At 30.7% G+C, this 13,906-nt stretch overlaps 1 protein-coding gene across 15 annotated transcripts in view; it reads left to right on the top strand.

Moving 5' to 3' along the window:
- The window catches only part of LOC117105120 (SH3 and multiple ankyrin repeat domains protein 3-like), a 78,825-nt gene that overhangs the window by 49,568 nt on the left and 15,351 nt on the right, over positions 1 to 13,906 (top strand). For 12 of the 15 annotated variants that reach the window (XM_033246180.1, XM_033246181.1, XM_033246182.1 and 9 more), the window contains 6 exons: positions 919 to 1,113; positions 1,726 to 1,792; positions 3,949 to 4,146; positions 6,864 to 7,007; positions 8,243 to 8,338; positions 9,510 to 9,558. In XM_033246180.1, coding sequence (XP_033102071.1) covers positions 919 to 1,113; positions 1,726 to 1,792; positions 3,949 to 4,146; positions 6,864 to 7,007; positions 8,243 to 8,338; positions 9,510 to 9,558 — 749 coding nt within the window. The remainder of the gene's footprint in view (positions 1 to 918; positions 1,114 to 1,725; positions 1,793 to 3,948; positions 4,147 to 6,863; positions 7,008 to 8,242; positions 8,339 to 9,509; positions 9,559 to 13,906) is intronic. The other 3 variants (XM_033246176.1, XM_033246178.1, XM_033246177.1) reach the window with 3 other exon arrangements.

The raw sequence follows: 13,906 nt of genomic DNA, 5'->3' as shown, positions 1-13,906 counted from the left end.
AATATAAGTACAGTGCACCCTCCAAATTCGAGACCTCTCTGCTGTAATTCAAGACCACTTTTTCAAAGAAACAAAATAGCAATTTTCAATCTTTTAACACAAAGCTAGCCCTCTAATTGGAGACCAACCCCGAAACCACCCCAAATTTTCACGTCCCAAAGGTGGTCTCGGATTGGAGGGTGAACTCTAATTGTTTGTAATGAATATAGCATTTACAGGACACTCTTACAGGAAACTTTTTTTTATACCTTGCGTCGCCAACCAGCCGCCCACTAATATTGATGGTTTTGAATAAAAACAAAACTTTTTTTGACCTAATAGCATACCTGCCGCCACGAAAAACTGGAAATTTCAGAAAAATATAAAAGTTTTTCCTTATTTTTATTACGCCTGCTGCTGCCTTAAAATCTCCAAAAATAAGATATGAAAATTTCTTCCTAATTCTAAATTTAAAGCATTTAACCATCCCATTACCTCACTCTTTACATTCAACAATAACATTTTATTTTTATTTTCTCCTCTGTCTGGATGTTTTTGGCAAAGGCCATTATGGTTCTTAAGAGCAATATTTTTTCTCTTGAATTTTATAAATTATAATGTAATTATTATTGCAATTACGAATAATTGCAATTTAAATTAAATTGCAATTTATATTGAAGTTACTATGTTCTCTGTACTTTGTTAATTGTTTTTAGTATCTTCAAGGCAAAAGAGTAATCAATAAGATGAATAACAGACTGGTAATTTGTGAGAGAAATGGGGTTTTTTTTTTTTGTTTAAATTTTCTATTGAAAGCAGATAATTTAAATATACAAATAAAGTCAAAAATTGAGTTGTATGGAATTTTGATTCAGTTAACTAACTTGTCTGTTACAATTTGCATAATTTAGATTGCTGTTACATTTCTCCTCCCTGTAGGCTTGTCGTTACGGTCGTGTTCAGCATTTGGAGCACTTACTTTTCTACGGAGCTGACATAGATGCGCAGAATGAGGCCGGAAATACAGGACTGCACGTTGCTGCTCTCAATAACCATACGCCTGCAGCGCGTACGCTTCTTTTTCGGGGATGCAATAAACAACTGAAGAACAAGGCAAACCAGACGGCATACCAAGTAAGCATTACTATCTTATACCTCTCCAGTACTTTTATGTATCTTTATAGTGTACTTAATGTTCTAATTTATTCTAAAAACAATAATAAAGTAGAAGTGTTTTTTGGTTTCTCCAGTTGATAATTCATTTTTATTGATTGGAGTTTTGGATTGGTAGTCAAGTTGCATCTTTACAGTTCCCGAGACTTGGTGTCAAATGGATATTTATTGATGTTTTTATTTGTGTGGGATCCAAGTGAACAACTCTGCTGCATGGGTTTCCACCTTAAAATTTTATAACTTCTTTAAATGTTTAATTGCGTTGTTTGTTTATATGTAATAATTATAATAATATTAATAATAATAATAATAATAATAATAAAGTGAATGTAATAAATAAAAATAATTATAATGATAATGAAATAATGATGATAATAACAATAATAACATTGAATGATTTCCTTTTTAATGTACTTATTTTGTAAAGATTTTTCTCAATTCTTTTCTCTGGACTGCTATGAAAATGTGTTTTGTTGTGGTCTTACATTGAATAAAGGTAGCATGATATATATAAATGTTTTTAAATAACATAAATATACAAACGTAACCTTATATTTTGTTTTGTGCTTCAAGGCTGCTGTTATTGGCAATAATACGCAGCTGGCTGCCATTATTCAGGATCATGCTGAGGATGCAGTCGGTAAGATCTTATAACTCTTATTTATTCATTGCTCTTATTTATAATTATTTTCATTAGGTTAATTATTGATATTATTATTATTATTATTATTTGTATATAAAAATACAAATGTTCTTCAATCATTTTTTGTGTGAGGGTAATTTTAATGATGATGGTGAATTTAGTTACTTGTGGAAAAAGGCAAGTGGATGAAGATTGAGATGTTGAGGTGTAAATGCTAAAGTAGTGTTTTAAAAAACCACTAATGCAGGAGATGGTAATACCGAATTTAGTAAAAATATAACCCAATGTTTCACCAGAAATTAAATATGCACAATCAACAGCAGAACTTACAATAGCCGGAAAATGGAGCCTCCTAATCATAAATATGCTTGTAAGCGCTAAATGTGAATACTAAAATGCATTTCATTCTAATCAAGCGTTGGATAATGGTTGATCCGTGGGCTGTGTGATAGCTGCAGTAATAGTACTCCCTTTCATATTCATTTCATAGTCCTTTTAATACATTAAAGCATGCACATATAAATAGTGATTAATACCTGTCTCTTATACACATCTAGAGATTAATCCCACCTGTTGAACTGATTTGCCAAAATTGAATTTATTTAATTATTTGGAATGATGCATTTAAATCAGTGACACACAAGTCATCTCCTTGTTTATAAATGATACAAATTCATGATCAAAAATTTTTTCCCTATTTTAGGATGTGTATGATAATTATCATCTATGCTTGTTACATTGACCTTAGCTTTGATTAGTTTAGTTGATGGTAGATTTGTTATTAGTTGTTAATATTTTGATTAGTTTTATGTAAGTAGTCTTCATTTACAGTAGATGTTAAATTAGAATATTTTACCATTGCACTTACCAGTAGCATTCCTTATTTGTATAGTAATGATAAATGTGCATATTGCATTATATACATATCATTTGCATATGTTTGCATGTGTATTAAAATGCAAATTAAGCATCATTGTTGTTTTATTTCCGCTGCACCACTGCTTTTTAGAAATTGATATCGTAGAACCTATTATTGAGCCAGGTGAGTGTTAGAGCCATTACAGGTGCAGTGCAGACCATGGTGGTAGGGAAGTGTATACCCCTGCATGAAAATAATTTTTTTCTTGCATGGATTACATTTTAAATATGTCTAATAAAGTAAATCATACTTTTTTTTAACAACATTTATGTATGCATGTAGAGATTAATAATAATAGTGTAATATTTTGCTGTTTGATACGGTCTAATTTTATATGCTATATTCTTTAACATTGTAAATTTTACATTGTGCCATTGTTTTATAATTTTTGCATTCTTTTATTATCAATACACGACTCCTTAATGTTAAATGTTTCTATTTTGTCATCTTGTACTTGTATTTATATTTGTTTAATTTTCATTATTATAAAACAAGTTTTATATAACATGTGTGATGAATGGCTCATTGCCAATGTTAAAATAATTATGTTCACTTTGGTTGGCTCTTGTGTCCTTGATTTTTTTTATAGATATTTATTTCCTTTTAACTTAAAGCGAATATATATTAGATTGAAATTTAAGGGCAAATGAAATCATTGATTTGTCGTACAGTACATTGGCAGAAGGCAAACCTGTGCTTTGAAAGCCCAGAGAGCTAAATACAAAAATATGTGAATAAAAGAAACACAATAATTTTTAAACTCAATTGTTAATTTCTCTTATTTCCTTATTGATATAAAGACTTGCTCAATAATATTTGCTTACTTTTATATAATACTTAATTATTCAAGAGCTATAATTGAAAGTAGTCCTGAAGGAAGTTTGTTAATAAATAGTGTTTGTATTTCATATACTTGTTATTTGCCTTTCCGTTGATCTTTTGGCAGTCTTTTTTACCTAGGTCTCGAGGGTAAAATCAATTATCCATTTTTAAATATGTCTTCTTTTAATTATGGGTTAAAGTGATAAAATTATATAATGAATATGCTTTAGATAAGAGTGGAATTAGTTGAAAATTGAAGCATTATGCTATATAATTTATGCAGCATTTTTATTATTCTGTAATGTATAGTACATGCATGTTCTTGAGTAATTTATGCATGGTTTTAATTAATAAAATTTTTATGCAAGATCAGCATGAATTTTCTACTAACAAAATCCTTATCTTTACACAGTGATGCATCGACGTCTTCCACAGTACACCAATCGTAGACGATGGACACAAAATCAAGGTGCCCTGACCCGGGCTACAAGTGAGCCCCTTTTACAAGGTAGTTACTCTACCTTAGGTAGGATGGGGCATAGGTTTCCCCGCCAGTTATCCTCCACCCCCCTCACAGATTGTATCAGCACTGCATCCCTAGATATCTCAGGTGAGATCAGTGTGTTGCACATGGCTCCTATGTCCATCATCCGTCAATAATCGTTAACCAGTCTTTGTTGCTGTCTGTTTTCATTTTTTGTTTGGTAGACAATTTTGTTTTTTTAAACCTTTCTAAAGTTATGTTTTTCTTTTATTGGCAGGAACTAAATTCCAAAATATGATTTTTTTGGATTGTCAGTGGTTTATAAAGCATATTTTTCCATCATTCTGTATAAAATTTGCAAAAACACTTTTTTTTACGAGCTGTTATTTCATGGCATTGTAAACGTTTTTAATAGAAATGTCTATTCACTTGATGTTTGTGACATAGGAGCCTTCACCCACTTGGTCATGTGACTGTGTTCATTCATTAACAATAAATAATGCACTACAGTATGTGGATTTGTGCACTAACTATGGAGATGTGACAGTCTCCATGCTTTAGCTATGCATGTTGTGAGTCTATAGCTTGCTTGTACATCGTTATGGTGAGAATAGCCTCCTGCATTTTATGCAGCATTTTGGACATTGAGGGCAGTATAAGGATTTTTAGCTTTATCAAGTTAATTCATTTATAATGCAACTATTTCCAATAAATAAGGAGGTACTGTACTATAAGATTAACAACAAAGCAGAGACAAGTAGAATAGATTTTTGCTGACTTAAGTATGTACTTAGCATAGTAATATAATAAAACATGTTAGCAAACATGTTATATGCTGTTAGATTCCTTTGAATCACTTTGTAGTATAGCCCTACCTTAGCTGCTATTACCAATAGATGTATAATTTAAATTATACTTCCATGCTTGTACACAGTTTCCCACTTAACGGACCAAGCATTCTTAAATTATTTTCTACTAGATTTATTTCTAGATTCAGGATTACCGTAAACCCTTGAATATAAAGGCTTATACAATTTTTAGAGCCTTCAATTCGGCGCTTATTTGAGAGTAGTGCTTATTAAATAATATTGGTGTGACGCTTTCCGTGCCCATTCCCATGTTACCTATTTCACGTATTGCCGTGGACCTATATCACCTGGACTCTCTATGCTTGGGACATTTTGGGATATTCTCTATTTTAATTTAGATTAAATTGTTGTTTCTGAAATTAACTTCCAGCAGAAAAATTGGCAAGGTATTGTGAAAGTACAACAAAAATGATAGGATGATTTCTGAGCTTTAATTATATTTTTCAACAAACCAAAGAAAAACCTTTCTTAGCATATTTTCTTTAATAACAATGCTTGGCATTCTACGAGCCTACCATAAGTTTTTCAAAATTATTTTATTTAAATGAAGAAAAAAATTAAATTATAACCAAATTTGAGCCTGAGAGTGCCATTTCCGGGACTCTAGAGGTGCCACAATGATAAATTATCTTTCCTCAGCCCCAGCCATGGTGGGGTTATCTGTGAAAGCCCCTACTTGTGCCCCCTTTATTTCGAATTCCTTGATCCTCCACTGATAGGATAGATGATTTACTCATGTAGCTGATATAGTAGATATACCCATACATCTATAGCAGATTTACCCATAGCTATTTTAAGATAACTTTAAGATTTATACATCCCACGCATCTTATTTTAGTAACGTTATGTCAATAAGCAGGAATCCTCTTACAGGATCCGGAATTAACCCCAAGGTCAAATCTGGCAAATTGATCTTGTAATGATTATAGTTTTTTTTATATCAAAATTATTTTCCATTTTTACGTGATGCTTATCCCCTCCCCCCCCCCTCCACACTGTTCTGGGTAATAGAGAACCTTCTAAGCCCTTTACCCGCATAGTAGAGCACCAGATCAATATAGTTGATCAACGTTAATTTCTGCAATTTACATCATGCCAATATATTCCTACTTCTGATGGTACTACTTAAATTTTATCACCTTTGACATATTGTTTCTGTTGATTTAATTTCTATTGAAATTTGGCTACTGTATTTCATGTAAATTTGACATAGGAATTTATGATTGTGGTTTAAAGTACTTTATTTGAAAATGTGTTAGTTTGACGTCAAGATGGGGTCATTCTAGTAAGGTGAAGTAGAATTACGTAGATACAGAAGTAGATTGAATTCAAAATTTCAATTTATTTACAAGTTGATCAATCGTCAGTTTATTCCTCATGTACTGCGTATTTTAATATGAACTGTTAGTTTTATCTTCAAAAGTGTTATTACTGTAGCATTATGCTCTTGTTTTGTTTGTTTTTTAAGTAATATTTAAAGTTTGAAATAATGAAGTTGTACTCGATCCTGTAGAAATGATTTGTACATGAAATTAATTAAGGTTAAAATATAAAATAAAAGGATTGGGGAAACAAATTTTAACAAAGTGCAGGCAATACCAGTAATGACCCATAGAAAAATATACATAGTACTTAGCACTCTGAAATAAAGTACATGGTACCTAGTTTACTTCATGAAATATCACTTCTTTTTTACTCAGTCTTATATTTGTTTTTGCACTAACACATTTCATTGGTTGCTGTGGTTTCTGTTTTATATGATACATATAAAATGCTTTGTCACTCTTTCACTATTATTGTTCATTCTTGAAATGAAATTAATATTATAATGTAATTATAGGCCTAAGAGACTGATATCAATGAGTCTGTTACATTGTATGCTACACAATACTTTATTATTTGTTTGTCACTTGTTCTTACAACTTCTATTCACGCTATATTCACCCTTTTTCTCGCTCCCCTTTCTCACTCAAGATGGTCCAAGGTCACTTCGAGCTTCTCCTGTGACAACGCACGCACCTCCGGCACAGAATGGTGGTATACGCTACGTTGCTATTAAAAATTACAAGGCCTTTGAAGCTGGGGAACTTACCCTTCATAAAGGCGATATTGTAGAAGGTATACTAACTCACTTGTTGAAGTGGCTTTTCTATGCCATATTATAGTAGTTTCTAAATCACCGTCCACACACTATCAAATTTTATGTGACAAATTTCTGTGATGTCACAATTTTTTTTTCACATAAAATTTGATAGTGTGGACAGTGTTTAAATTTGTAGAAAGATAATTATATTCTTCAATTAGTTTATAAGAATATATACGGTTGGTTAGTTGGTATTCTTTGTTTTATGTGATAACCGCAAGAGTTTGAAAATATGTTTTCTGTAGGGTTTTCTTAGTAGCAAGCACAGGGGACTATGTTGAGCAGGACAACAGTGTACCTCTCTACACATCTTATAACATCTAAATTCTTTTAGTAAAGTGCGCATGAACTAGTTGCGTATACTCAGCTTCCGATTTATATGGTTAGCACAAAGCATACAAGCTGTAGAAAAGCGTGAATATAAAATAATTTATACAGTGCTATTACCAGTAGCTTTTCTAAAATATAAGGTTTACTGGCTTGCTTTCTTTGATTGATGTTTTTCTGTAGTGCACTTTCTTAAAATACCAGGAATATTTGATGAACTTTCCACATTAGTTTAGTAAATCTATTTTATGGTTGAACTTTTGGCATCAATTGTCTTCTCTGTCTAATTCTGATACTATAACAATGTAGCATATTAATAAAAATTGATAATGGTAGTGCTATAAATTATTTAAGTATCCAATAGCAAGAAGTGATAAGATAGTATTAATAACCATTTGGTTCTTGGGTAATCTCTTTGAAATTTGTTTGAAAGAAAAGCAAATCAGTGGAAATGTAGGAAAGTAAAAATAACACTGGTGGAAATTTTCTTTATATGTTAACAATTTAAATTTGAAGAGCTCTCTGTATTATTGTTTAAGGAGAGGTATCAAGTTTTTTCAGTGAGAAGCAATTTTAAATCATCTGGAAAATTCAAGGTTTTTGGTTTATAAGTTGTGTGAAAAGAATAACCAACCACTAAACACCCTTGATTGCTTTGTTAGGTAAAACAAACTTGTTAATACATTAATAGAATACCTTGGATTATCTAAAAGGTAGAAGCATTACTGTAGGCCAACCTTCACTAGTACAGTAATTGTTGCACTTCAAGTGACCTTCTAGACTCTTGTCAACCAAATTCATTAATAGTGATTAACCACAGTGTGAAAAGCTCTTAAATGAAAACAATTTATTCTGAGATGTAATTTTTATATTCCCAATGCAGTGACAAATAAAGATGATGAAAGTTATTGGGAAGGAAAAGTAGGAAATTCCTATGGACTCTTTCCGGCATATTGCGTGGACAAGGTTGTAATGCGAGGTATTTATCATTTTTTTAACAATTATATAATACATCTTATTGTAATAAATTTATAAATTCAGATTAAAACAACTAAATATGTGTTTGTATTTATTAGTTATTAAGAAATTTGGGTGTTTTTGCATATATTAGGTTCTTTCTTTCAGATATTTTCAATATTAATTTTGATATGGTTTAATCCCTAAAAAAGAATTAAAAATGAACCTTTTTTAATAAAATAATAATAATTAACTTTTGGTACCTCATGTCTAAGAATATTCTCTCAGACCTTGTTTAATCTCAAAAATCATATTCTTACACATGGTATACTGAAAGTATTATTTTATTATTGATAATTGCCATGCAGACTTTCAAGAAATATTTTGTTACTTTTGTTGTTATTAAATGCAGTACACAATATTTGTTTATGACAAAAGTATGATAAACTTTCGCTTTCCCTTGTAATTTAAGCATCATTAGATTTTGTAAAAGGACTAGACTCTACAAATGCAGCATATGGACTGTGTGACACCTGTTTTGGGCAAATCTAAACTTCTTTTTAGAACTTGTTTTGAAGTATTGAATGTTTTCAATCTTCTTATATATAAACATGTATGAATTACAAATATTAATTTCAATTTTCTGTAAAATTTCTAATGAGTTGTTGGAAATCGCCTTGATAATTAAAAGCTTGATAATCTATAAGCATTTGTTATTAATAACGTGCTAACTTTGTGACAATATTAACTATTTTATGATAAAGCCTGCCCTCTGTCATTCATGATAGATTCTGGAGAAGTCCATTTTTTTCAATGGGTTTCATATTCTTTTTCCAATTATTTTTTAACAACAGATAGATTTAGAATAGGCTGAAATTTTAGAATGTTGATGATTGCTGTATGATTCACTTTAAATGAAACCCACTGTTTACTCACAACCAGCAATTCAGTTGTTATGGTAATGAGATCACTGAAGCATGTCAATTACTCATCTGTGAACCAGCTTGTGTAGTTGTTCTGGCAGTAGTGGGAAGTGTTCATTCCATTGACGTGCTAGAGTGTGCGATGGTGTGTTAGACACACAGATGAGGTTGTGTGCAGAGAGGGTTGTTGCCTCCTTTCCTGCTGTGTTCTCTTGGATCTGTTTACGTCAACGTTTGTTGTCATGTTGAAATTTGTTGTTTACTCCACAGGAAAGAAGGTGGAACCTGACACACTATCGGACTGCAGCTCAACTTCTGGGTAAGTTGAAAATAAATTTTTACTATTTAACGGATTGTTTTAGTTAAATTGATGCCTTGGATATTATTAAAATCGAATAATAGAAGTAGACTATGGCCAAATTTAATGATTTTTTTATGCCACTCAGTTTTATATTAAGTATATTATTATTGCTGAATACTTAATTACAAAAAGAATCAAATAAATATTCGAATAAACGACTCGAATGATCAGATAAGCTTTGTAGTGCTTATAAATTTTGTTGGCATTTTTTCAACATGATAGGGGTTTATTTGGAATGCGCTTATTATTATTGGAGTTTTAATCCACTTGCTACCCTATCATATTCAAATAGCAACATGTAGGCCTATAGTACATACTTTAGGCCTATCTCATCTGACTTGTTAAAACATAGTGCCTAGTCTGCTGTGAGAAATTGTATAGTGTTTTGATTTCTGATGATACAAAGTATTTAGGCACACTAGGTAATATAGGTCTACTTTTGACTGAGCACAGCATCGTTTAACTTAGAAGAATATATTTTTAATAAACACTGCAACAAGTTAATAAAATCATGTTTGGTGCAATGTTTATTTGGGAGTGGCATTAGTTTGATCATTTACTGTATTCATAGATAACATTGGCGTCCTAGGACCATAAAATCAACATAGGGAATAAAGTTAAAAGCTTGAGGAATGAACATAAACCTTGAGAATAACATTATATTCATCTTAATATATGGCATAACTTCAGACAATATAATTTAAAAGTCTGAATAATTGTTAGATAAACTTTGCATAAAGTCATTTTATTTGTTACGCTATACTGTTGTCAGCGTCATTGAATGGACCCTAACAAAACCACTTTGAAAAAATTAGTCAAGCGTTGAACAATAACTCATCTTTTCATCCAACCCTGGAAATAACAATACAATACTCAGAGCAAGTTTATTCATTAACAAAGAATTGTACATTATCCCAACGAATAGTACAAATCATTGTGAGTTAGCTACTTGGCCCAGCTACCTTTGCCTTCTTTAGATCTACAGTAGCTGGAGGGATTTACAGTAGACTTGCTGACAGAATAGAGATTACTGTTACTAGTTATTTAACTTTTGACTCATATCAATTAGCATTCACAAATCATTTTTGGAACCTTTTTCTGTCTTTGAGACAAAGAAGACTGAAGCTGTAGCTTGTGTTTAAGATGTTTACCTTCTAGTACCTACTTGGTTGAAGTTCTGTAAAAATACTGGGATTTTTTTTTTCTTATATATAACAACTCCAATCTATATTCCTCTTATTCTTAACGAGCACTACAGAGTTTCATCTTGTAATTGGCAAGTGTACTTGTTGGATGTGGAATAGAAAATTAAGATGCGAATGCCGGAAATAAGCGTTGATTTTTGAATAATTTATCTCAATTTAGATTGACAAATTTTTCCTAGAACATTTTTAGATTACACAACTGTAAATTTTCTGATGTACTGTAAGAATGTTAAGCAGTATGTACTATCTTTTTTGTCTAAAAATGGCATAAAATTTACCGGAAATGTTATACTATATCTAATCTTTTGTTAAAAAATTCATGTCAATATATTGGGTTAGTCTTTTAATACCAATAATTTTGTATTTTTCATCCTTTAAAATCCTTTCTTCATGGTCAGTTTATTTCACTGGACATCTTCATAAATCTGAGATAAAGTAAAGCCATTTGGCCCACTTTACTATCAACTAACACTACTGCCAAATGTCACCAACAATGTGTTAATACAGCTATTGATTATGAATACCGACAATTGAAAAGCTTAACCTGTGTACAAGGAAGGTCATCTGAAGGATGGCAGAAAGCTGGAGTGGTTTTTAAGTGTTAGAAATTATTCTCTGGCTCTATATAAAAGTTTAATTACACAAGTATAGTACTATACATCTCATTAACATATTTTATCTACAGCATGGTGCATTATGTTTTGAATATACTGTATTGTAATGGAAATTCTAATAGAATACACACATTTGCATCATTGGTATGATATGCTGATTGTTGGTATATTTTTTGATTTATTGTTTATTTCTTACAAATTAATTATTATTACCATGAGTGTTATTTTTGAGGAGGGGAGGAAGGGAGGGTCTATTATTTTATTTCATTCTCTACTCTAATGTCTATATTAAAGTCAATCATTTGAAAGGAAATTTTTCTGATTTCAAAAACAAACTTAAAAATGTATGCCACCACAAGTTTCTCAAAGTAAAAAAGAATACTTTCACAATAAATTAAACTTAACTTTAAGATGACCAGTTTAATACAGAAACCAAAATTTTGATGTTATCCTAAAAGTATGATTAAAAAATTATATTGCATGGTATACATAAAAACAGTAAAACAATTGTTATATGTTGACTTTATATACATTAGCAAATTAACATACTAAATACTGTATACCAGTAACTGAGAGAGTGATTCATCCTTCATGGAGCTAAATATAAATACATCACTGCATGTGTCCATAAACTGGCAGCATGGGACTTGATTAACTTGTTGCGTTCATTTCCAATGTGGTTTGTTCAGACAAAAGAACCCGCTGGCGGTTATAAAAACATCCATGAAATAATAGAATAATTATATATATCATATATTTTGTATTACAGTTCAAAACATGCTGACTCAGATAATTTACATATTTTTTAATTACTCATGTTGTAGAAATTACTATGTTTATTTTTATCGCGTTATATTAAATCCTCCCCAGCTATATTTTTCATTTTGTTTTTACGTGTATTTTTTGCTCTTAGCTTTTTAATTCTTATCCCTCACATCTTTCCCATTGGATTTGTCACCATTTCTGTTATAATATAGGTTTGGTTGCTATGGAACTTTATTACCAAACTTAGGATTGTAGCTCAAATTCCTACTCACTTAGGGATTTTTGTTAGATTATCAGGAACACTACTTATTAGATCTATTGAACACTTTGTGTGACATGTGTTGGGTGGAAATGCTAAAATGCAAAAAAAAAAGGAAAAAAAGTCGCTATCATTCTGTCTTCATGTTCACAATGAAGTGTACATACATTTTTATGTTTAAGTTTATAATAAGCTTATCAACTAATTCTATACAAGTACTGTATTTATTTATTATATGTGTCTTTGTAAGTTTTATATGTTGTTTGCTCTTGTTGATAATTAACATTAAAGGGAAGTTTCAGTTTGCTTTTAATCTACAATTAAAAAAAAAATTGTCAATTTTTTGGTAGCTTATTTGCCAGTCGTACAATTGAACCTTTCTTATAAGATGAATTTCTTAATTATTGTCTGGGAAGATACATAGACACCGACAGGAGGGATGTCTGCTTTGTTTGGAGTTAAGGAAGCATTTTATTTGGTTAGGATTTTGAATGTTCTCATTTCTCACTTTCCTCTTCGTTATTGTGTACAAAGCAAAAACAGGAACAGGAACAGCAACCAAATTGTCACTTTACTTTTACGTCATCGGCCATTTAATTTTAAAAATACAATGAGAGGCCAGATTAATTATCTTTCAACAATTGAGTCATGATGCAGATAAAGCAACCAAATGAATCAAATATGTGAGAAATCCTTAGCTTTTGACACAAATAGATTATTGTTTAAAATGAATTAATATGCAAATTGATTCTTTGATATCCAAAGGTTTGTCTGTACTTTTCTTGTAACAAGCTTAGAATCAACGTCCCCTTCTGCCAGTGTAAACTGGATTTGATCATGAAACACCTATGATCACGGGTTTGATTCTATCTTTGTTGTAACTAAATATAATCCTATTATCACAGGAGTAAAAAGTAACTATTACATAATTAATTCATTAATCAATTATTCTTTAATTAATAATTCAAAAATAATTTTATAAGAATTATGTCATTACTTCTGACAAACTTGGCATGTTCAAAATTTATTCTGTGTTTAGTTAATATCTATTCTCATCTATACTTCAGACTTTCTCCACAGTTGTTTAGAAGAATTTAACTGAATTACTGATGTCCCAAATTAAACCTAAATTGACTAGAATCATATCTATTGCAAAATGTTCCTTAAAAAATTGCTATGCGTAAGAATTTTTTTTTTTCGAAAAAAAAATAAAATGAATGAGATTCATTTTTTTTGTAGAAAAAAATAAAGTTAATGAGATTCATTGTAAAAGCCTTATTGAGTGCTTGACATGTGCTTGACCTTAGAGTAGATAAAATATCAGGGGAAATTTAAGATAGTTGTCATGCTGATATTGTTCACCTATTCCCCTCATATATGGGATGGCTACAATCTGTTATCAAAATTGATTGTCTGTTTCGTAGGTTATAATTTTAGTTTCATTTTTGGTTTGATAACAGATT

This window comes from Anneissia japonica, unplaced genomic scaffold, assembly GCF_011630105.1.
Source record: "Anneissia japonica isolate Jap-2015-1 unplaced genomic scaffold, ASM1163010v1 scaffold287834_len5846547_cov211, whole genome shotgun sequence".
Classification (NCBI taxonomy): Eukaryota; Metazoa; Echinodermata; class Crinoidea; order Comatulida; family Comatulidae; genus Anneissia; species Anneissia japonica.
The sequence above is the reverse complement of the archived record's forward strand: the minus strand, read 5'-3'. Positions and strand labels throughout refer to the sequence as shown.